General features: G+C 38.4%; 1 protein-coding gene across 2 annotated transcripts in view; it reads right to left on the bottom strand.

The window, feature by feature from the left end:
- Positions 1–25578, bottom strand: part of MGAT4A (alpha-1,3-mannosyl-glycoprotein 4-beta-N-acetylglucosaminyltransferase A) — an 81116-nt gene that overhangs the window by 40324 nt on the left and 15214 nt on the right. For both annotated transcript variants that reach the window (XM_071582091.1, XM_071582099.1), the window contains exons 3-5: positions 10995–11162; positions 8406–8546; positions 4877–5010 (exon numbers count right to left, since the gene is read on the bottom strand). In XM_071582091.1, coding sequence (XP_071438192.1) covers positions 4877–5010; positions 8406–8546; positions 10995–11162 — 443 coding nt within the window. The remainder of the gene's footprint in view (positions 1–4876; positions 5011–8405; positions 8547–10994; positions 11163–25578) is intronic.

The following is a 25578-nucleotide window of genomic DNA, read 5'->3' as shown; positions in this document are numbered from 1 at the left end:
GTCATTATTATTTTCAGGTCAAAGCAGACCCCCACATAGCAAAATTTGATAGTGTTATCAAAAACTCAGAGTGTCAATAGGCTACAAGGTTTCTGAAGTAAGATTATTACTGTTACCTTCCATCTCACAGATAGCCTAGATGTCACCAAAGAGATCAGACACAACTCTGGCTACTAATAGCAGTGTTCCCTTACCAAAAGCATCAAGTAGTTAGTGTAGCCCAGGTGCATCTCAGAAAGTATCCTAGGGAAGCATTTCAGTCACTGAAGTTCAGGGCTTGAGAAATGAGCACCATCCTGAATTTTATCTTTGTGCTGAGATACTAAATTTATCTTGGGTACATTGAAGTTTTTAAATCCTGTCAAGGATCTTTTCTCACATCGAAGAAAGATTTTTATCACTGGTTTAATTCCTTATAAAAACCTTGCTAGTCACTGACATGGAAAGAGGAGCATAAAATCCTGTGTTGGTGCCCAGTATCAGCAGTCCACACTCTTTGGGTACTAAAGCTTAGGTGTTAAAGAAGCATGGACTGCAATAACAAATATCTCAAATTCTCACTGACAGGTCAAGCTACCTTTTCAGATACAAGAGTTGGCACCATACCCCGAAGATGTATTCATCCTGATCAGTTTTGAATGAGATGTCCAAACCAAAGGCTACAATTTGTGTAGGTCTTTAACATTCTTTTGTGAAGATAATGTATCTTTTGGCACAACAGCTTTGTCTAGCTTTTATTTTTTTTAAATATATTATAACATACATACACATGTACATATATGCCAAGATCTACTGGTCTTTCTCCAAATCAAGACGCACAGTCAGATCTTCCAAGGACTGGGAAGACACTCTCCAGGGCAGCTCCAGGAAGGGGCAGCTCCCAAGTTTTGAACAATCAGCAGAATGCATGGAACATCTCTGTAGCTGAGATGATGATAACACATCTGGGTTGAGAGTAAGACAGAAAAAATACTCTTTTTTTCTATCACAAGAGCTGCTGATCAAAGAGAACTATAATTCAGGCCCACTGCAAGAAGAGATGAAAATACAGGTTTGTTTATTTTGTGGAGAAGTTTTACATATTGCACTGCAATGCTGATACCCACAAAACAGGTTCAGCAGGGTTTGACCCAGTAGGTGCACCCAGTGCTTAATCTGCTGAGGATTTGTCCACACCAGTGCACAGGGTAGTACCTTGCTGGGTGCTTGTGTCACACCGACCCAACCAGTGCAGAAACTTTTCCAAAGAAATGATAAAAAGATTCTCCAGAAAAGGAGCACAGAGAAAACACTATTGAAGATCAACATCTTTTAACTTGGCAGCCACTGTTTACATAAAGAGATAACAGAGTGGCAGTAAAAGGCAATCAAGATATACAAGTTTTTCTAGCTTAAGCGAACTGTATACACAAGAAACAAAAGCGTAAGATTTAAATAGGCAATATGAAAGAATGTGTAATATGCAGCCTAGTGCTCCAAGAACAAATGGCTGGGCAATTATTACCTAGTCAGATGTAATCAGCAGGGTACAGAAATTGCAAAATGCTTTTGCATACCTATAGAGTCTTCCAATTCTTCCTGAAATGATTTGTCCTTCTGAAATTTTTGGTCAAATCGAGGGTTTACAGTCTTTCCAGTACACACTGATTACTGTTTGTACAAAAGACTGTGCTAAGTGCAATCTCTGATTAATGAAGTGGACTGGCAATAATTTGTGATATATTTAGAACAAGTCTAAGATGCATTTTCTTCACTGTAAATGAGATGTCCCCAACAGAAAAAAAAAATTGTTTAGATACCAGAAGAGTATTTTAATTTCTCTTATATTCAGTGGCATCTATCACTCCATTATGATTATGTAAAGTCCTTTAAGACCATGTTTCTCGTGTTCATTATAATCCCTATTAAATAAAAACATTAGGCAACAATTTTCACCTGGAGTTCAGTTTCTTAAACCTGGAGTCTATGGTTTATTGAGAAAGCAAGTTCTCAAACAGAGCAGGTTTATGAGATGTGAATAGTTTGTTTTCAAGTCATCTGATGAGCCCATGAAGTAGCTACATAGTCAGGGGGAATAAAAAGATTTCGACGTGTAGAGATATAATGAATCATGCTTATTTATTAGTCATCCTAATGAATACCTGTGAATTGTTCTGCAACAAAGTAATTTTAACAAATTGGAGAACACAGACATGTGTCAGTTACTAGGACAATTGCATAGTTTACTGTCAAGCAATTCTAGTAATTATTTAAATCAGTGATTAGATATCACATCAGCTGAGATATTTTAGAATTCCTTGAACTTCCAGTATGGAAATTTACTGTGTATAATTATATTAGTGAGAAATACCCATACAGTAAATGAATATGCAGATCTCTTAATTTAGCAACCATAATGTATCTATATTTACTAGCTCATCTGTTTACACTGTTGATGGTGTTTGCAGAAGGCCATTAAAGCCTTCTAATTTGTTTTCTAGTAAAAAATGAAATTACAAGAAATGAGAGCGACTGAACTACTCTACTAAAATTTAGCAGTATTAGAAGAGTGTTTTAGGGTGCTTAGCACAGAAAGATTACAATCCATGACTATGGCTCCCAGCAATGCTTCTTAAACACTGTAAATTTGATTTCTTGAATAAAGATTGCAAGAAAAATACTAAAATACTTTTTAAATACGATTTTTCATATCATTTTCTTGTAAAAACATCTTTGTTAAGTCTTGTGCTTTTTTTTGCTGTTGGTACAAGCTACAGACAAGGCACAGATAGTAATTTTAAGCTTATTAGCAAAATTACATAACCTCACACTATGACCACTTCTTGCAGTACTCAGACTGTACATATTTTTGAGCAGAGACCATACCCTTTTCCAGAAACTTTTGCCATCATTTTTAATATACAGCAGAGTTGGTCAAAGTTCTAATGTATTTTTAAATAAGCCTCCATGATTGCACATATTAATGACAGCAATAGTCTAATGAATTTTAGGCTGGGGTACCCCACAGACAAAGCCATTTTAAAAGATAAACCCCTTCCTTCTGTTTAAGGAGAAACTAAAGTCTGCCAGAAGAGTAGGCCTTCCTTCAAGTAGCCAGAGAAAATGCTTAATAAACCTACACTTTTCACCTTGCAAAAGGAAGCTGAAATATATAGCATAAATCAGAAAAAGCAAAGCATAGTTCAGGATGAAGTATTTAATGTATCATATTAATCATTTATAGAGTTCCCTGTAGCAATTGCAAAACAAACTATAATAACAAAATATAAAATATGGGGAAAGAAATAGTAAGGCAGGGAGGATAGAAAATTGGATTGAGTAAAGAAAAAGAAATGCAAATCTAGGGAATTATTATAACAGAACATGAATTTACAACTTTGGGCCTTCAAATTTCTCCAGATATTCATGGCATGCAGTGCCCAAAGCAGGTATGTGAGGAAGTGGGTAGTACTGCTCTCAAAAAGGTGGATACAGAGATAAGATATAAAGAATAACTGTGTCCCATTCCAGAGCAAACCACACAATTCTCAGCAGGCAACAGAAGCAACAGCTCCCATGTTAAAATGCCCAGTCCCCTTGAAGTCACTTCTGCAGAATCATTCCCAACATGAAAGAGAATTTCACATCAACTCAAATGAAGAAAGTTATTTAGCTATAGAAAACTCAGGCATAGCAATGTGCCTTGTCTAAGGCAAAAAGAGGTAATGCAGGTGGGGACACTTGACTCCTATTTCAGATTTTGCAGAAGACAGAGAATCCAGTGATAACAGTCTTCATAGCTCAGAGTTTCTTAAGCAAAACAAAGGAAATTTCAATTTTATATCTTGAAAAGAAACCACACTAAAAGGCAGTAAATTTTCCCTAACTAATGTAGTGAAGAAAAACACAGCATTCCAGTAATTAAGAATGAATTCTGTTCCCTTGATACTCTCAACCAACAGGTAGTTTTTGATTAACTATCAAGAAAAAAGAGCAATTTACATTGGAAAACACTAAGAAAGAGTTCCCAGGTACAAGTAAAAAGTTTACAAACTTTTCAAGGAAAGCTCTAAAATATGATGACAATAGAACTACAAGTACTAAAATGCCTATCTGTTTTTCCGCTGATTCATCCCTGAATGGACAGTGGCTCATAGAATTAATTGGGAACTGAATTTTCATCAGTGGGACTCATAAATGACTGCTTCAGTAGAGCAGTACGCTGCTAGATGGATGAAGGTCAAAAAGATATACATACATTTCCCACTGTCCAAGTCACACTTCTGAGAAAAGCAGAGAACAAAATAGGTACATGCAATTGCCAGCATCCAACTGAATTATTTCTGAAAGCACTCTACCATTTTCCTAAATTTGATTTCCACTAAATCAGAGCCAAACTGAACAAACAGTCCAACTGAACACTGAATTAATCCATTAAAAAGGTCTGGACTTCAAACATCCACATTGTCTGGAAAATAAAATCAGTACCAATCTGTGCCCAACATCTCGAACTGCAGCACTCGCTTGACAGAGGACTAAGCAGTAGCATGAAGAAAATGGGAAGAACCCTCCCCTAGAACAGCAGAGCTCCTCAGCCACTGTTTTGATGTTGAAGGAATAAGGCCATTAGCACATCTTTGTCACTGTGTGTAAGATTTGCAAAATAACCAATCCACTAAATCATGTCCACTATTTCCTTGATAAATAGACAAAGCTGGGCTCTTCAGGATTGTATCTGAGAAAACCAAGATTGACACTTATTCCTTTTCTTTACTAGAAAAAGACAGTCGGCTGCCTACATCTTGAAGAACAAGTAGATCCTCAACACTTCCTGAAAGGAGTGTTACTTGCAATTAAAGGCAGGTTAGAAAACTTGTAAGAATATTTAAGTGATTACCTCTCCTATAAAGACAACCATAACACAATCCAGTTTTTCTTCAGGGGACAGTTTATCAATAAGGGAGTGGAGAGTTTCTGTAAGGTAAGACTTGACTTTTCTTTTCACTGTAGGTATTCCCATTACAATGGAAACTGAAATCAAACAAACCAGAAATGTACTTTCAGTGACTTCATACACTAGAAAACAAAAATCTTGCAATAAAGTATTGTTTAAGAAATGCAAAGAGTTAAAAGATGGAGATAACAGTAATTAAAAACAGTTTAAAAATATACCACCCATCATCAGGAGCACGATGAACATAATCACCACAAACACTCAGAACAAACATAGCAAACAGCAAAAGCAATCCTAGACATGTCAGATGGTGTAGGTGTGGTGGGCTACCCTGACAGGACAGCAGGTACCCACCAAGGCCACTCTCAGTCCCCTTCTCAGCTGGACAAGGGAGAGAAAACATAATGAAAGGCTCATGGGTGGAGATAAGGGCAGGGAGAGATCACTCACCAGTTACTGTGACAGACAAAACAGACTCAAAGGAATTCATTTAATTTATTATCAATCAAATCAGCATAGGGTAATAAGAAACAAAAACAAACCTTAAAATACCTTTCTCTTACTCCTCCCTTCTTCCTGGACTCAACTTCACACCTGATTTCTCTACCTCCTTCCTACCAGCAGCACAGAGGAATGGGGGCTGCAGTCATTTCCATAACACATGGTCTCTACCATTTCTTTGTCCTTGGGGAAAGGACTTCTTACACTCTTCCTGTGCTTCAGCATGGGGTCCCTCCCATGGGAGATGGTCCTCCATGAACTTCTCCAAGGTGACTCCTTCCCATGGGATGTAGTTCTTCATGAACTGCTCCAGTGTGGGTCCCTTCCATATGGTGTGGTCCCTCAAGCACAGACTGCTCCAGTGTGGGTCTCCCACAGGGTCAAAAGTCCTGCCAGCAAACCTGCTCCAGTGTGGGCTCCTCTCTCCACAGGGCCAAAGGTCCTGCCAGAATTCTGCTCCAGTGCAGGCTTCCCAGGGGGCCACAGCCTCCTTTGGGCATCCCCCTGCTCCTGTAGGGCACTCCACAGGCTGTCAATGGAACACTGCTCCACCAGGAACCTGCATGGACTGCGGCATGACAGCCCACCTAACCACGTCTTCACCACAGGCTGCAGGGGAATCTCTGCTCCAGCACCTGGAGCCCCTCCTTCTGCACTGCCCTTGGTGTTTGCAGTTCTCTTCCTCATACTCTCAATCCTCTCCCCAGTGCAACTGCCTTCACACAGCTTTTTCCTCCCTCTTAGTTCTGTTATTCCAGTGGTACTGGTCTGGCTATTGGTTCTATTGGACACAGGGGAAGCTGCTGCCATCCTTGAGAAGCCCAACCGCAGCCTGTTACCAAAATATTGTCATGTAAAGCCCAATATGATAGGGAATAATCAATAACCACTGCATTAAGCAGATAAGAAGGGCAGTCCTGTGGTGTAAAGGAGAGCACTCTGGACTCTGAATCCCAAGGACATGAGTTCCAGTCTCAGTGGGACCGTCCCCTGGCAGTTCAATGCCTCCCTGCCATCCCATCCCGTCAGATCTCGGATGCTCAGCAGGGTCAGCCCCGGTTAGTACCGGGTGCTGTGACAGTCCCGAGGACTTCCCTGTCACTGTCCAAGCTCACTCGGCCGTGGCAGATGGACCTCAGGACTGAAACGGTGGGGCCAGTTCTGTGCACGCTGTCACCTAAAACATCCACTGTGCAGGCTGGAAGGGCACACCCACATGGGGAGAGCCCTTCCCAAATCTGCGTTCGCGAAGTCTGGCCATACAAAGCAGATAAGGTGCACCAAGGCTTATAGAATTATAAACTCCCTAACTTAAGTTTTATTTTCAGACGGCACAACCATTCTTCATAACTCAAGTACTTAACTTCTCAGAAGTCACCTTTTAAAAAAACACTGCTGAAAAACTCTATTACTTTCCTTGCACCTGGTTTTGCCTCTTCTATAAAACCAAGTCCAGGACATCAGAATGACACAGAAATTCCTCAGTGGAATTTCTTATCCATGACAAAAGCACCTCAAATGCAGAGCAATATGGCCCCAGCTACAATGCTAGTAACACCATCTTTCAGCTGGCCATTTGACTCCCTTGTTCCTTATCTTTTCCATAGTCTGTCTTCTGCACACTACGCCAAAACCAGGGCTGGTTACCTACTGGGAGCACAGTGGGTAACAGCAGGAACACGGTAAAAGCATAAAGCAGACTTCATGAAGTCATCACCAGCATCCTGAGCTCCCTATGTGAAATGATTTACCACATTATAAATATATTAAATCAAACAACTATTAATAATGTTGTTTATCCTTCCATAGAGAGTCTGCTTTGCCTAGCAACAGCACATTAACAAGCTATGAATTTTTAAAACAAACACTCAAATAATCACAGTGGCCAGGAAAAGGGAAGATGGGAAAATAATTTAAAACTCTGAATTTCCCCCCTCTGTTTAATTAAATAAATTAACCTGATTCCAATTTCTATTTTGTAATTCCAAAATCCCAGTGGGATATAATACAGGCTTCACTTAAAACAATAAAGGGATATTACATTTTTCCTCCCTGAATAACATTACAATAAAAAGGTGCTTATAGGCAGAAAAATAAACATGGTTTGAGCCCACACATTAGTAATGCAGGCATGCTGTCTGTTAAATCAAATTTTCTGAAGTAATGGAAAAAATACAGGCCAGAAGTAACTAACGCTTGTTACAAAAACAAGGAGGAGACAGAAAAAGGGTCTAGTGGAGAGTAACAGAAGTATTCCAAGTCAGGTAGCACAGAGAGAAATAAGGATTTATTGGTGGGGCCTTTGAGCTTTGAGAGACACATATTTTGAGGTATTATCAGCTTGGTTTGGTTTCATGCTTTTTATTTTCTAGAGCTCCAAGAGTGGGATTCCATGTAGCTCTACTAATAATCATAGCTCTGAATTTCTGAGGAATGGGCAGGGGAAGGGGGATCAACAGTATTGCAGAATACAACACTGATTTTTTTTTCCCCCTCTCCAGTGGCTGGCCAGATTTCACTGATGCAATTAGATCTGATTACCCTAGTTCTCTCAACTCTTAATTTATGTATTGAAGTATATTGTTCAGAATAACAGAAACATCAACACTAAAATAGTTATATCCATGGCTGCCCCACAAATCTGAGAAGCCGAAGTTATATATTCATTAGCAGTTCAGAATCTGTAATGCTCAAGCTTTGTTTCCTTTTAGTTACAAAAATTTCATCCAAACTAAATCCTTCTTAATGTGCACCTTAACAGGGCATGGGGTGTGATTGAGGTTATGCAGAAAAGAGCAAAGCTGAAACCAACGCCCTTTCATCTTGAATTCAGTGTGAATTCAAAGGATATCAGTATCACACAAGTTAAATGAGATGTCCTTGATCTACCAAGCAATGCAGTAAATTATACTTGTAAAACGAGAAAGACCTCCAGATATAAATCATGAAATAACCATCCTTATCAGCATACCTCCTGTCCTTCCAAGGCCAACCTGCACAGAGGGTTGAAGGCTTCCTTCATTTTTCAACAAATGAGGCAAATGGTAATAGATATTTGGCACTTGAAGAGATTTTCTACTTGTTAGCTCTTTCAACAATTTCAGCGTCTCATCTGCAAATATACAGAAAATCAGTAGTACAGAAAACAATATGAAGTCTTGAACAATGGTAAACAGTATAAAATTCCAAGCTTGGTCCTTACTGAAAGCCAGAACAAATGATGCACTTTTCTGAGGCATTAGATCTTGTGTACAAAGAAAGTCTTTTCTTATGTTGATTCTTTTAATACACAACAACCAAGATTCTTTTGCACCTGTGACCTTGCTACAGATACAGTTAATGCTTACTTGAGCATGTAAGATTCAGTGTGAATTTACAGAAGTAAAGGATGCTCCACTTATCTGAGGGTCTGGAGGTGTTGTGGTTGCTTTTTGGGGTTGTTTTAATGTATCAAAATGGGAGGGTTTTTTATCTAGATTGTTTTTCACTTGCACTAAGAGAACTCATCACCATGCAGTGATGACACTGCAAATAACTTTTCAAAGCTACAAATGCATATTAGAATACACTGCACATACAGATTAAAAATAAAAATAGCATTATATATACCATTGAGATTTTCAGTATTCCTGCAAAAAATAAATGCTAATACAAATTTAATTTAGTCCACTAGAGCACTTAAAATAATTCTTGCTCATTCTGGAGTAACTGCCTCTCAGGATGTCCAGGTGGCTCTCAAAGTTGCAAATAACAGTTTTTAAATTCCCCTGCTGTGCATGTTGATTTTCCTGCATCGTGTGAAAACAAAATTGACACATATGATAGCATATGGATCTTTGAAAACTTACAGGCTTTATAATATCAAGTTAATGTTAAGTAAAAAACTGTGCTCAAGGTTTCTGAGATAAAATTGCAAAGATGTGAGAAAACTAATGCCATAAATGTAATTCCTCTCAGATGCTGACTGCAGCTTCTACAGAAATAAAAGAGTTTTATTATGCATTTTGGTTTGGTATGTTTCAGGATTTTTTTTGTTTTTATTTTTGGGTGACACTAAATTCCCAACCACTTCAAATCTTGAAAAGCAGCTTTGCAAATACATGCCATAAGTAGAGATACTTATTCTAACAGACTCCAATACAGGTACATTTTACTTTTCCTGCTAACATCTCTTTTAGCTTCAGCTGCAAAAACTGGACTGAATTCTGTCAAAGTATGACAGCTCTTTGTATGAATGAATAAAACAATCCAGAATTCTTCCAGCTTCAAAGACAACAAATACTATACAGTACTAAGTATACTTATGTATATTAAACTTCATAAAAATCTACCTAATACTACGCTCTGAGCACAAAAGCTCAGCTATTCAACTTCAGCTGACTTCCCACCACACCTGTGCAAAGAGAAAAAGAGGAGGCTCATCCCAGCTGGGAACTAGACTTGGTAGAATGTAAAAACTATGAATCAGTAACTTCAGCTGCATCAGGAGAGAATAACTCCCTATAACATTATTGCCTATAAGCAAGCAAAGTCACTTCTGCATACAAATGTGTAATAACATAATCCTAAATCCAGAATCAAAATTACTTGTCTTCCTCTATGATTGTTCACTTTAACAGCAAAAACAGGTACATAGAATAGGAAGAAAACATTTACAGACTCTGTTAATTGTAACCTTTATCCGTACAATTCCTGGAGATCCAGGGGACTAGTGGGATCAGGTTGGATAGGCCATTAGCATAGGATAGCAAGTCATCATTAGTATCAGCACCATTCCCCACAAAAAATGCTACAGAAAATAGTAGCTTGTAGCACGAATTCAAGACCTCTTGTCAGAAAGTTTGTGTTTATTTGTTATTCATTTTCCATCTAGAAAAAATCAGAGTGACTGAAGGAGTAATAGTGTGATTTTAAAAGTTAACTCCAATAATCTGATGAGTAGTGAAAGGCCATTCTCTAATACTGCCAAACAAAGCTCTCTAAACTTGAGCATCTGTCTCCAAAATGAGTAAAACCTTACAAGAAGACTTTACCAGTTTACCATTTCATCACTGGTTATTAAAAACAGTTTACCATTTAATAACTAGATACCAAAAAGGCTATTACTTGTACTTCTTACATATCATACCAAATACTTTAGTCTGTATGTTTTTACATCTTCCAACTGACTTTTAAACATGACTGAATTGCTTCATGTTCATCCATTTCTTCTGTTTGCTAAGCCTTGCCCTCTAACTCTACTTTGAAAGTCATGTAAACTATTGTTAAAAATATTCAATATGCTAAATAAAAAACCAAAAGTTCCACCTTTGGGGCTAGGTGTGAACTAAGTATTCGGTCCCTAAAGTCATACAAATGAGTAGGTGAATCACCAAGAAGAGCAACAGGAAAAAACATAAAACAAGAAAATCTACACCAGATATAGCATTATAGACACTCATTATTCAGACAGCTGAACAGTTTCATTTGGCTTTCTTGGTAGCAACTCCTTATTCTTTAATAATAAGAAGAGATATTGGCATTGCTGAGTTATAAAAAATATCTCAATCACAGCAAGTACCTGAAAAATTATTCATTGCATTCTTACTGCCATTAGTTTCTGCTACTGCCCGCCTGAACTGCTCCAGGATGGCGTTGAGCTCCGACGAGCGCTGCAGAGTGCGATGCTCAGCGATGCGCAGGCGCTCCTTCAGAGCATGAAACTCCCGCTGATAGGCAATCAACTTTTCTAGGGAGAAACAAAAGGATCCCGGTGATTTTTGCAAACAAACACCAACCGACAGATCCAGGGAGGGTCTAACACAGCTTAGCTATGCAGCACCTGAAATCCAACCAAGAGGGGCTCAGCCCAGCACGATCCCACCTGAGGAATTGGGCATTTAGCACACAAAGGGAAGAGCTGCAGCAGACAGGGATGCAAAGCAGGCACGGATGTGGGGATGCCCCTCACCAGTCACAGACAGCAGGAACCTCTGAGTCCCCATTACTCAGCACCACAAGGCAATTCTGAACCCTTTCTTGGAACAGACCCAAAACTCCTTTCTTATAAGAAGCCAAACAAGAGTGGTCCCTTACAAAAGTCTATGTCATGCCTCTTGAAACACCCCTCTGAGTATTTTGTGAGAATGAGTGGAACTTGATGGTATTTCAGACGTATTAATTTCAAACCCAAGTTTTAACTTAATTATATGGTCAACACCTGAGAATAGAAGAACAACATTTTTAATCAAAATTCTGCTAATGTTGATATATGCAGGTATTCTTTGAAAGGGAATAAAAAGGAGAAGGAGACAGCAAAACTGATTTGCTAATATGTCCTCTGTGCCCTTGACACCCAGCAAAGGAAGTGTGTCCGGATTTTGCATTCTTCCTTCTTCCTACTGGCAATCTCCTCCAATCTCCTGCTCACCATTACAACTATCACTCTCCTTCAGCCAACCTGCAGATACAGACTGGAGTATCCTGAGCAAATTTGTACCTCCAAATCAACATTACAACCACTCAGCTGATGTCCACAGACTTATCTTTTTTGTTATTTGCCTATCCATTCATAGCCTTTTAGTATTACAATGGTAGGGAAGCAAAAGTTTAGCAAGCATTTGGATCTCTTCCTGTTGCTACACTGCAGCAACACATAGGATAAAAAAGCAATCAAAGTCAACTTCCCCTTGTTAATAAGGCTGGTTTTCCTCCAAATTCTTTTCATTTACATTAATTTTCTGGGGTTTTTTTGTAGTTGGGATGTACTGTTCTGATTATGTTTAGAAAACATAATTAACTAAAAAGCCCTGTTTTGAAGACAGAAAAATAAAAACACAGTTCACTACCTCTTAAATTAAAACATTTCCCCTGCCAGCCTTATTTTCCTTTTTTCATTAAAACCAAATGGTTATTTCTTTTGTGCTAACACACCCAGAACCCAGACACTGGCCCGTAGCACAGTGCTAGGCACACTACACACTGCTGACTGAATCCAGACTGCTATTGCAAACAGGAATTGGTGCTTAATCACGGAAAAAAAAATTAAAAAAATAAAAAAAATTCTGGAGTTTCTGGCATGAAGGACATCCTTACTTTCCAGTGATAACTAACAAAGTAGTTCAGTCCTGATGCTTCCAGTGAACTGTACTGGTATTGCATTTATGGTACGTGAGATCTCAAAAGCATCAATTCCTTTAAGAGACACCAGACAAGTAGTCAACTTCTCATGGTTGCTTCAACCAGCAGACACATCTGGCTTAAGCAGGCTGCTCTAATAGAGTCCTGACACCTATCCTTCAAAAATGTATGACTGATTTTTTTTATTAGTTCATAGTATTAGTCAGTCAAGTGAAACCAGAAAATGCTAACATTACAAACACAACACGACTAAGTCCACTATGCTGTATTTTTCTAGTTATTTATGCAAAATAAAGTAAAAAAATCACTATTTGCAAGAATTTAGAAGACCTAAACCACATCTATAACACTACCAGAGCTAGCACTTTTCATGTTTTTGGAGATTCATGTGTAGTTTGACCTTTTGCTACTTGTTTTCATTGTGATGTTCTCTTTCATGAAGCCAAGGATTTATGATTGCCTGTACGTTTAAACAAAACAAATTAAACCTGAACTTCTAACAGTTACATCTTAAGCATATTTTCAGTACTTCAAAGATCAACTGCTCAGACACTTATTACTCACAAACAAAAAAACCCACAACAGCAGCAACATCAAATTTTATCTCATACCAAAAGGCACTTGCAAAGGAGAAAACACTTCTTGGGCTCTTACAGTAGCCACCATCAGCAGTCACCACCTGTTCCAGACTTTAGAAAAGCATCCCTTAAGGCATCAAGAGTTTATAAATAATCTAATTTTTTTTCAGAGTTCCTGACACCTAAGGACATGGGAAAGAGCCTACAAATATAAGAATCTATTTCATTTAGACTTTGACTTAGTTCATGTTTGGTATTTGCTTCCCCCATTTCCCTCCAAATATGAAATAATTTCAGAGCTGAGTCTTTTTTTAAAAAAGAAAAAAGTGTATATTACACAGAAGACACATTTATATTTTAAATTTCACTTTTTTTTCCCCCCAAGTGATTGCAGAAGCTTCTCCAGAAATTCAGGGCAACCTTCCTGAAATGTGTATGTATAATGAAAAGCCAAAGCTCAGTTAGCCTTCAAACTGTCCAGTGCTGTATCTGAAAACAAGAAAGGCTTTGTAGAGTACATTAATAGGAAAAGGAGGTCTAAAGAAACATTAAACCAATACTTTTTCATTATGGTCACCTGGCTAATAGGGATGAAGATAAAGCAGAGGCATTAAATACTTGTTTGTAGCCTCCCTCTCCTCCCTGGATCCAGTGACAGGATGCAAGGGGATGGCTCAGAGATGTGCCGGGGCTGGTTCAGACTGAACATTAGGAAGCATTTATTTACTGAGAGAGTGGTCAAACCCTGAACAAGCTTTCTAGAGAACATAAAGTGTTTAGGAGGCATCTGGACAATGCCCTTAATAACATGTTTCAGGTTTAGGTCAGGTAGTTGGACTAAATGATTGCTGGTAACTCCGCTCCTCCACCTGAGATACTCTACTCTGTGGCAAACTGACTTGTAAGTGTTGTACATTCAAAAGAAGTCAATAGTGTAGCTGATGTTTTCAAAATACATTTGACCATTTAGTGCTTTATTGTTCACACATTTCTCTAAAACCTGAAGAAATTGATTTCTTGTCAAAAAGTATGAAAACACTTTTTTTTCATTGCTGTTACAGTAGAAAGAAAAATACTGAGATTGAAACCACAGAGGAAACAGAGATCAGTGGTCACCACGATGAAAAACGCTTCTGTTTCTACAGTATTATAAATTACTTTTCTTATGCTGAAATTTAGAGTAATTTAAGAAAACAGAGGAAGGAATTCAGACAGTAAGTTACTGGCCCTACACAGCTGATGGAAAAATCCCAAACATATCTGTTCTCTGACAAACAAAACATCCCTCAAACAGCAGATGTTGCCAATATCACACATTTGGCATCCAACAGTTCCAGCATACAGGCATGTTTTTATTTAAGAATACTATACTATTTTACATTCAAATGAGAAGGTGATGTTTACCCATACTTTGGTCTGGGAGGTAAAAAGATCAAATAAAAATAACTAGCCCTCATACTTCAAACAAAAATACCTTGTTAAGAAATTACCTGAGAACTGAAAGCACTAATTCTTCACCATTTTTCTCTTTAACTGTAGTTGGTTCAGCAAAACTCCAGAAGCTAAAACCTAAACATTTTAGCTGGCCTGATGCTGCTCACTTCTTGGAAAGTTAACACTATGTCAACTCAATCAGTACTTTATCAACTTTTTTCCCTTGTTGCAAGATGTTCTCCTAAATATGCAGAACCCAGAATTTAGAGACACTCACTTGAAAGTTGATGCAGGATCTTGAAAAGTAAAAAATTCAAATCCAGCTGTGGAGGTTTGCAGATTTTTTTACCAGAGATGAAACCTCAGCTTTCAGCCTACTCTTCCTTCTCTGCATTATTTACAGTTTAACAACCCAACAACAGTTAAAAAAGTCATTCCAAAAAGACATCATTAGCCTAAGTTATAAACTCAGTCCATGCTCCTCTTAGCCACAGTCCATCTTGACTACATCATATTTGATTTTTTCTCCCCCCTAAATTTAGACAACTCATAAGCAAAGTTTTAAACCAGATGCTGATTTCCTAAGCTCTGTATGGAGCTTCTGAACAACTTAGCATACATCTAATTTCTTAGCTTGGGCTTTTGTATTTCTTGTCTAATCTGTTTATGTACTTCAACCCATGTTTTTCAATAGCAAAGAGCTTTTCCTTGGGATAAAAGAAAGGGCATCAAAGTAAAGGAACAAGAAAATATGCTGTAGTTGGAATTTAGAAAAGCATTCTGCAGATTATCTCGGCTCAACTGAAATAGAAATAGAAGACTGAACTGCAGGTACATTACCAGCACTGGCAGAACACTCGCTGTATTTTAATTCCAAATGAAACATCTGCTGAACAACAAACCAGAAAAAATACCCTGGAAACACAAGCAAAGCAATTCTAAGGTTATTCTGTTTCAGTGTCAATTAAAATCCTCCAGAGCTTAGTTTTCTGTTCATGTTACTTTTTAAGCAAAATGAAAATTTTAATGCCTTAAGCCTGTTAGTGTTTAAGAGGCCTTTGGACAATGACCTTAAAATGATGCTTTAGCATTTGGTCAGACCTGAAGTGGTCAGGCAGCTGGAATACATGACTGCTGCAGCTCCCTTCCAACTGAAACAGCCTTTTCCTTCCTAACACGAACACTACAAGAAGAAACCACCTGGGGTGCACTTCCAAATTGAGTGCAGACATCTGTAGAATCACTGAACTTCTCCAGGGAAAGGAGGTAGAGGTACTACATAATCAAGAGATGCCTCTCTCAAGAAATCAGCTAAAGTGGACAAAGGAAAAAGGATAGAAACCATGTAAAAAGGTGTGTTGATGTTGGCATTCCTGGCAATCTGCACTGTCTCTGACTCCATGTAGCCTGCAACAGCCACATTATGATACCTTTTGTGAATCCAGTAAAAACCTTGCCACTCACTACATGAAAAAAAAAAATCTGTGTCTACTGTGTAATATACACACCCATTTAGGTTTATTTCAAGGTGGAGGGGTGTTTTAAAAAGGAATTGCATGAAGACCCTTACAAGCCCCAAGAATGTTTCTGTGACTCTTAGTACTGCTATTCTTCCTCAGGGAAAGCCTTTTACTGTCTGCTAAAAGAAGCACCACCTACACCATAAAAAGCAGCATGAAAACTATGCAAGCTGTTATTTATCTTATCAATCAAGCAGGTTCACAAATACATTAAATCATGGGCCATTTTCACAACTGGAAATTGAACATATTGAACTAAGGTGGCTGTGTTCACATAAACAAATAGGCAAGCTATAATTTACTCAAGAGTTCTATGTTAGTATGGCTGGTTGTCTCCAAACGCAGATGCATCAGACACGAAGATCAGAAAAGGCTTTATGACATTCCCATATCAAGAGCAGGCAGTGGCGTTTTCCTTCAAAGCACAAATCAGCTAAATACTCAGAGTGATTGATCTGCCACACAGACAAAAAGGTAACCAACCACAGGCCTGGCACTCATACAAGACAGCAAAATGAGCACAGAAAGCTTAGCTTTACTGATTAATTGTAGGCCTGATTTATATTTCCTGCCCTTTACCCAACTGAACCATTGAAATCTCACTCCCTTTTTTCATTAAATAACAACAGGAAGAATTGACTGTGTCTGACACGCAGACTAAAGACTTTGGTTGGCAACTAAGCATTGCAAACAAATATTCTGTGAGTAAAAGATAAGAAACAGATACCTGATGCAATATAACATTTCCTCTGTTCAAGTGGGAAATATTTAAATCATTCAAATCAACGGTGTCTCACTGGCAATAGCTCTAAATTTGCCAGAGTAACAGTTAAGTTTTCTGGCCTCCCCTAATGACAACCCTTTCAGTTTTTACAAGTTAAGAGTTACCACACCAAATATCTAATTTTTCTGTATACTCGGTTGAAGAGTTATTAAAATGCCATTAAACAAACATTTGAATACACTCTAGCAAGTGCTAATTCAGATGTTTCTGTGATTAGTTATTCCACAACTAATTTACTCCCATTATAAAACCCCCACAGTAGTTACCACCATGCCACGCATCAGAGATGCCAACAAGCTTGATGTATTAATTCATTACCCTCCCATCAAGGGTGTTGATCAGTTTACAGGCTGATACAAAATAGAGCTGTTAATGGACAGAGCGCTTCCACACTGGGTTTTATACAGTCAGTGGGTATACAGCAAGAGGAGGTTACTCTTCAGTGAATCAGGGGTTTTCAGCATGCCAGCCAATACAATCTGGCACAGCTTTTACAGAAACATTTCTTTGTTTGAGCTACATAAGGTAAAAAAATTAGTCCTGCACTTTCCATAAAATCTGTTCAGATGCTTTATGTGATCCATGAAGTTGTGGTATCAAGTACACAGCATCCAGTAAGTCACAATAACACCTGCACTTCAATCACAGAGATACACCCAACACGTATTTTTTAGACCATGCTTGGTCCCTAATATCCAAGCACATATTTGTAGTATCACCTCACCAAATAGTCATCTTCATCTCTCACAAACAGACATCCTTTTAAATTAAAAACCTACTACACTAATATCATAGAATCATAGAATCGATTGGGTTGGAAAAGACCTCCGAGATCATCAAGTCCAACCCTTGGTCCAACTCCAGCCCATTACTAGATCATGGCACTCAGTGCCACGTCCAATCTCAGTTTAAAAACCTCCAGGGACGGGGAATCCACCACCTCTCTGGGCAGCCCATTCCAATGCCTGATTACTCTCTCTGGAAAGAATTTTTTTCTGATCTCCAACTTAAATTACCCCTGGCAGAGCTTGAGCCTGTGCCCCCTTGTCCTATTGCTGAGTGCCTGGGAGAAGAGACCAACCCCCAATATATGACGGACTACATTATTTCCAGTGTTAGAGAAATAAAACAAGTCTGAATTCCTCTAGCAAATGAAATTCTTTCTACATTAGCATTTAAGTAATTCTCAACTTCATCCTACAACCGACAAGTTATTGATAAAGGTTAGATTTCCTCTTTTGCATGGGTTTTGCAAAATGAACTGCAAATACAATTTACACAATACTGGGATCCAAAATTCTGCTCCTGTTGCACTGTACAGTCATGCAGCACCCACATAAAGATGCACAGACAATACATAGTGGCATTTACTAAGAAAATGTAAACATTGCTCCCACTGCCCTTAGAAGTGACTCCAGAGCTCAGAAGATACTCATTCACAAGGCACAAATCAAGCACTGCATGCCCAAATGTCCAACTGAGGAGAGCCAAGCAGCAGAACTGTCAAACCAACCACACAGGCACAGACAAAAAGCTGTGTCCACATAAGACATATTAAAGATGTCCCGAATTCTCCTCCAACTTTCAGACATATAAAAACAGCAAAACATTGTAGCAAGCTGAGATAATTATCAAATGTCAAAACCTGTATGAGGGCACAAATCGTATTTATAACCAGAAATGTCAAACTGTGAAGAGTAAAGACAGTGTTAACAAAATTTGCTCCCAAAAATTAAATCTCAGTTGTGCTTACAAGTCAGATTCTGATTTTGTCTCAAAATTGGCTAAAAGCTGATATATGGTGTCCTTGAAATGTTACAATATAGTATGACTACACAACACGAGCTAATTAGCCACGCTGGTATTAAAGTGACATTAAAACCTTTTATTAACAAGTTATGATGAGTTATAAAGTCTGAAGCAGAAAAGCAATCAACCATGCAAATACAGAATAAAACAGTACACTGGAAATGCTAACAACAGACATGCTATAAATAAAAGCTCTTAAGAAAACAGCTCAAGGTCAAATTTTTATCAGTCCTCTTTGAACACTTGATCCTGCGGGCCTTTTTAGTTACGGAGTTTGTAGCTCTGCCTATGCACACAGCTGTTTTATTATTCTGAAGGCATTGCCGAATATGCAATTGTTTCATAATACTCTGTGAAATTAGAGACAGGGAATTAAAGTGGATAATTCACATCTAAAAAAATACATCCCACTAATCATAACATTTTCTGCATCAGGAAACAACCAAAATCAAGATACAGGTGGACAAGTCATTCTTTTATCCCTGATCTGAAGGGTCATTTCAGCAATTCAGTATTTCAATCCAGCAAAACAATACAGAAGAACTAGTGTTTAATGACCTTGTATTCCAGACAGAAATTTACTTATTCAGGCCAGAAGTATTTTTACAAGTGCTTATTCAAGTAGCTCTCATTGTGAAGAACAGCTTATTTTTATTTTTGCGTGCAGGTTCTGCAGGTTTTCCTAACTGTTTTTAAGAAATAAGTCATTGAGTTTAATTACTTAATTTCTAATAGCAACTTTTTTCATGTTTTGCACTTCAAGGATCCCGATAAACAAAATATTGGGGACCTCTCCCCTCCAACTCTAATGCACTAGAGCACAAGTCTGAAGTGCTTGCTTTGAAACTTTCAGGGCCTGATCCAGTCTAGTCCTGATACTTTTGTTTAAACATTCCTTTCCAGTAGGAACTCAAGTTGTTTTCTCTAAAATTTTTAAAGCAACATGAATATGATCCTTTGTAATATCAACTGATAAAGCCATTCTATTTTGAACTGCAAATGTCAGAACCGATTTACTTGTAAATAGTCCTTTGAAAAAGTAGAACTCCTTGCCTTCTCAGAGATTTCACATACACAAACAAAGCAGAAAAATGGGAGTACAAAACAGATCAGAGTCTCAAATATACTCCCCCCTGCTTTTTTCTATCTTTAATACACTAAAAATGATGCAGATTACCAATCAAAATGGAAGCACGAAGGAATACATCAGGCAGATTTGGTTTGTTTGAATTGTTCTTAAAAAGCCACAGAATAAAGTATTTTTCTAGAAGAAAAACAATCCTAAGCAATCAAGAATACCAAAGAAGCCAATCTAGAATGGTGACAACAGAAGACTGATTTACTTCAGGGATATTTTCAGAACCAGGAACAATTTTAAATGTTTCCACATGCAATTGCACACCTTTGCCACAAGATACAAATTCTTAAATACAGGAAGGTCACAGCTTAGAAAATTTCCTTATAAAACCCATTATCACACTACCCTCAGACCTCCACTGCTGACAGCTGACAGGGGGTCTGAATGTTCCTTTGGACACAAGGAATACAGAGAATAATATATCAGACTATCCGGACACCCACGACTAAGGAGGTCACAGCAACAGAAGCATATGGTGTTCTGTCTGTGCACTGCCTTCAGACAATAAGGATAATTAAACACATGATTTGTTTGAGAAGAGTTACTGGCAGCACTTGAGCTGAAGGTCTTCCTTTAAAACAGAGAACAGCAAGCTACAGGGATAGGGAAAACCAACCAACCAACCAACAAAAAAAAGAGATCTCACATTTGCAAATTGTTTGTCCTGATCTGACTGTTAACTTGACTAGAATCCACACTTCTTTGCTTAGTAAACACTGCCCAGGTCTCTACAGATGAATATAAACCTCAGGGCTTTTAAGGTTCCAGCTATTTGGGTTTTATTTTGTTCCCAGTGCTAAGAAGCACTGTCACCTCTCTTGGCATTTCTTCTTTAAAGGGAAAGTGATGTAAAAAGGTCACTGAAATCAGATACTAAATCAGTCCCACAATAAGCAATCAGTATTTAACACATCTCTAGCCCTGAACAGAAACATTAAGGAATAAATAAAAACTTCACAGAGTCTATTCCCCAAAAACAAAGCTGTACAACAATAATTATTACAATTTCTGTTGAAGACATTCATTGTACAAAAAGTTCAGTTTCATAAATTGATAAAAGAAAAGCTCAGCTGAGTATACAAAGCTTTGAATTCATGCAACCTGGGTATTAACCCTTTACAGCAAAAAGAAATTACCTTCAAATGAGTGTCACTAAAACCTCCCACTTGGACATTTCCTACACATCTTGCACAGGACTTAAAGTGTACAGCAGTGTAAAGGAAACTGGGAAACCTTCAACATCACACTATTATCTCAAAAACGGGAACACAATTTACAGTGACAGCTTTTACAAAGATCACTATGTCATGGTTATTTTTTTTCAAACTCACTGCCAGCCAAAAAGCAAGGCTATAACTCTACAGAATTAAATTTGTTATATTTGTTATATAACTCTACAGAGTTATATCAAGTTATATTTGTGCTGCTCAGGCAAGCACAAAGCTCCAGTTCAAGCAAACATTACAATTATAGCACTGAAACACACTTTGAGATACAGGACAGGGCAGTATCTAGCCTGTGATCTTGGCAACACTGAAGAACTAAAGCATATTGGCTGAAAGAAAGCACTTCTATTGCTTTGTTTAGCATATTAAAACAATCCATTCTACATTTCTGCAGAAACATGTCTATTAAGCATACATGTTGTATCCATTTATGTTTGCTTCCATCAATTAGTTTATATGTGTGGATATATATTCATTTCATTGCTATCAATAAAGAAGAATATTTTCTAAAAACCACATCATAACTAATTACACTAATCATTCAAGCTGATCCTAGCAATGTGTGGCTTTATAACCAGCATCTCTGTGTGGTATTGTAATTTCAACATCAAAATTAATAAAATCTAACCGTGGCAAAACATTATTCTTTCACATCTTTTAAAAGAGAACAAGAAACATTCCCTTCACCTGAAACACTTACAGATTTGCTGACAATGTAAACAAATGTAATTAGCCCTTAGGTAATTCGACCCCTCAGTCAGTTTGACTACAAATCATCTGTGACATCTCATGTTTCTCCTGATATCACTCAGTCAATATTTTCAGCTGCTTTCTATAAACAAGAACATATACCTATATTAAGACATGAAAATACTATCCAGTGATTTCAAACTCCTGGTGGGATTCTTTTGTGGTGTTTTCTTTTAATGAAAAGTATTTCTCTGCATACCACCTTTTCATAACCTACTGAACTTCTAATTCCATTTACTAACACAGCATTCTCTGCTGTAACAGAATTCATGAAAGTAGGGGCTTTGATCTTCCTCGTTACTGACTTGTTAGAACTGGAAAAAGGATTTGAAGGACACAACAAGTTTCCATAAAATTACCAATCTGGTAATCATTCAAGCTTTCCCTAATCCTGTCACTGACATCTTGCAAATAGCCAGACTTGTGCAAAACATTCGACACTGTCCTGCACAATATCCTTATCTCCAAACTGCAGAGACATGGATTTGACAGGTGGACCACTCTATGGATAAGGAATTGACTGGATGTCACACTCAAAGATTTACAGTCAACAGCACCATGTCCAAGGGGAAACCAGTAACAAATGGAATTGCTCAGGGGGCGTATTGGAACAGGAATTTTTACCATCTTTGTCAGTGACAGGGACAGCGGGATCGAGTGCACGATCAGAGAGCTGGGCAACAACATCAAGCTGTGTGGTGTGGCTGACACACCAGAGGGAAGGGATGCCATCCAGAGGGACCTGGACAGGCTTGAAAGATGGGCCTGTGTGAACCTCATGAAGTTCAACAAGGTCAAGTGCAAGGTCCTGCACCTGGGTCAGGGCAATCCCCAGCACAAGTACAGGTTGGGTGGATTGAGAGCAGCCCTGGGGAAAAGAGCTTGTGGGTGTTGATGATGAGAAGTTCAACATGAGCCAGCAATATGCACCTGCAGTGCCCAAAGCCAACTGTATCCTGGGCTGCACCAAAAGCAGCATGGCCAGCAAGTTGAGGAAGGCAATTCTCTCCCTCTCCTCTCAGGAGACCCCACCTGGAGCACTGCATCCAGCTCTGGGTCCACTGTATAAGAAGTACGTGGATCTCTTGGAGCAAGCACAGAGGAGAGCCATGAAGATGATCAGATGCCTGGAGCACCTCTCCTGTGCAGAGAGGCTGAGAGAGCTGGGGCTGTTCAGCCTGGAAGGGAGACCTTATAGCACGTTCCAGTACCTAAAGGGGCTGACAAGAGCTGAGGAGGGACTTCCTGCAAGTGCATACAGTGACAGGACAAAGGGGAATGGCTTCAAACTGAAAAAAGGTGGGTTTAGATTAGATGTAAGTTAAGAATTCTTTACTGTGAGTGTGGCAAGGCAGTGGTAACAGGTTGGTTGGAGAAAATGTGGATACCCCGTCCTGTGAAATGTTCTAAGCCAGGCTGGATGGGGCTTTGAGCAACATGCTCTAGAGGAAGGTGTCCCCGCCCATGGGACAGGGTTGCAACTAGATAGTCTTTAAGGTCCCTTCCAACCTAAACTGTTCTGTGATTCTATGATTAAGTGAACCTGCATTCTACAGGGTTTTTTTATCTTTCACTTACCTGATGCCTCCACATCAGCTACAGTTATAGCTGTATTTCAAAATTAAGGAGATAAGATTTTAGTAAAAGGTTACTTATTATTTCTTGTGTTCATGACATGCAACATATAACAAAACGGAAATCACTCACTGATCTGAAATCAACCTACTTTTTTTTCCCCCTTGTCCAGGTCATGTTGCACCAGTCAACTGTGTTGCTAACAATACACAACATAAGTTACACAGCTGCAACCAAAGCCAGCCAGTGCTTCCCATAGTGACTAGTGTTGAGGGACCTTCTGATTCAAAGGATAAAATTAAAAATTCTTTGTTAAAAATTGAGAATAAGGTGTAAGTTTAGTCCTTTTTGTTCTGGAAACATCCAAATACCCTAAGTAATAGCTATAATTCAGAGAATACTAATGAGAGATTTAAATTTAAAACGTGGTTGTAATAATGCCAAGGTCATGGGTTCAATCCCCTCTGTGGGACAGTGCCTTAAGAGTTGGACTCGATGATCCTTGTGGGTCCCTTCCAACTCAGAATAGTCTGTGATCCTGCGAAATTCTGCTTTGGAGGAAGATTATAGTACTCACAGATAGGTCTGCATTTGAAGAACACAGATTCAGATATGGTTTAGAGATGACCCTCACAACAATCAATGTACAATTGTCATCACTGCTGTATCTCATGGCATTACACCAATTCGAAATTCAACCCCAGCTGGACACTTGAAACCAATTTAATCTCGTCTCTAACGTGACCTCTGTGTATGGTATTGGCTTTGTCATTGTTTCATAGATACTTTCCATATGCATAAAAAGAAAATGAGCAAAAGGTTAAAAAAAGGAGGGGACAATCTGACAAATGGACATGTTTGTCATACACAAATGCTGGAACAAAAAATACACTTTAACAGATCAGAATTTCAATTATGGCAAAAGAACTGAAACAAGAAAAGAACCATCTAGAAACACCAACAAACATGTTTGCATGAGGTTAGACAAGATACTACTTAGCTCCTAGTTACTCTTGACCAAGGCCATGGGAATGTGTCACAAGGTATAAGAAGGAGAAATTTTTAATTTTTTGGTGGCAAGTACAGTGTCTTCAACACTCAGTGCAGAAAATTAATAATTTTGTTTAAATTCCCCAAACCACTGTGCTAATTACATATTTTAAATTATTGTTCCATTACACCACTCTTTGTCAATATTATTGAACATTAGGTTGTGATGCACCAGCCAACACTGAGAAACATGGTTCCATCTGTATTTCAAATGGGTTAAGGTTTTTGGATAGAATTATAACTTTCATATTTATCCTTTCTGTAACAAGGAAGCAAAGACTTTGTGGAAGAACTAGCACAGTGTAGGAATTACTCTCATGGAAGAAGAGATCCAAGACGCATCATCTTAATAAAGATGAACTGAAATAGTTTGATTTTCCCTTAAGAAGAAAGACTTTGGGTTTTACTAAAGATTTTTTCAAAAAAACATTTTGCATTATCAAAATTGGATGAAAAACTCCATTTTTAATTTCAAAAGATGCAAATCAATACAGCCATAGGAGAGAAGTTTTTGTGTCCTGTTACTTTCATACCATTATTGCAGTATATAAATCAATTTGCTATAAAGCTTTTTTTGAGAATGAAGGGTAGAGTCAACTGCATCAGTCACCAGCTCTACAGTTCCACCTAAACACCACAAATGGCAATACATCCCTTTAATATAACAACCAGACTCCTACATTTAATTTCCATTTAAAAAATGCATCTGTAATGCAACACAGAAAAGTAGCCATTAATGCCCTTTTCTTTCATGTCAGATTTAAGAGTCACAGCAACATGGACAAACATTAACATGCACCACAACACCAGACACAGATAAAAGCAAACCAGCTAAGCACTGATTCTTGCCAGGCCCTAGAGGGCTACTCTCTACTAATTTAAAAAAGGACCAAGTACAAAAACACACCCACAAAGACAATCACCAGCAGTTTGTCCTACACTCTGAAGGAGGATTAAACCAGCAGTACCACGAACAATCCAAAACTAAGACATACAACTTAAGTGCAAATGTCTGCCTGAGTTTTAAATAAACCACCTGCCTCACCTGGCACTCTGGTTAACATTGTGAGAGCCAGGACTGTGGAGTGGGAACACCCAAACACAGATACTGCATCCACACACGTTTCACATATTTGATTTCCTCTAGCTGTTTCCACTCCT

Source organism: Pithys albifrons, chromosome 1 (genome assembly GCF_047495875.1).
Source record: "Pithys albifrons albifrons isolate INPA30051 chromosome 1, PitAlb_v1, whole genome shotgun sequence".
Classification (NCBI taxonomy): Eukaryota; Metazoa; Chordata; class Aves; order Passeriformes; family Thamnophilidae; genus Pithys; species Pithys albifrons.
This window is presented reverse-complemented; position numbering and strand designations above follow the sequence as displayed.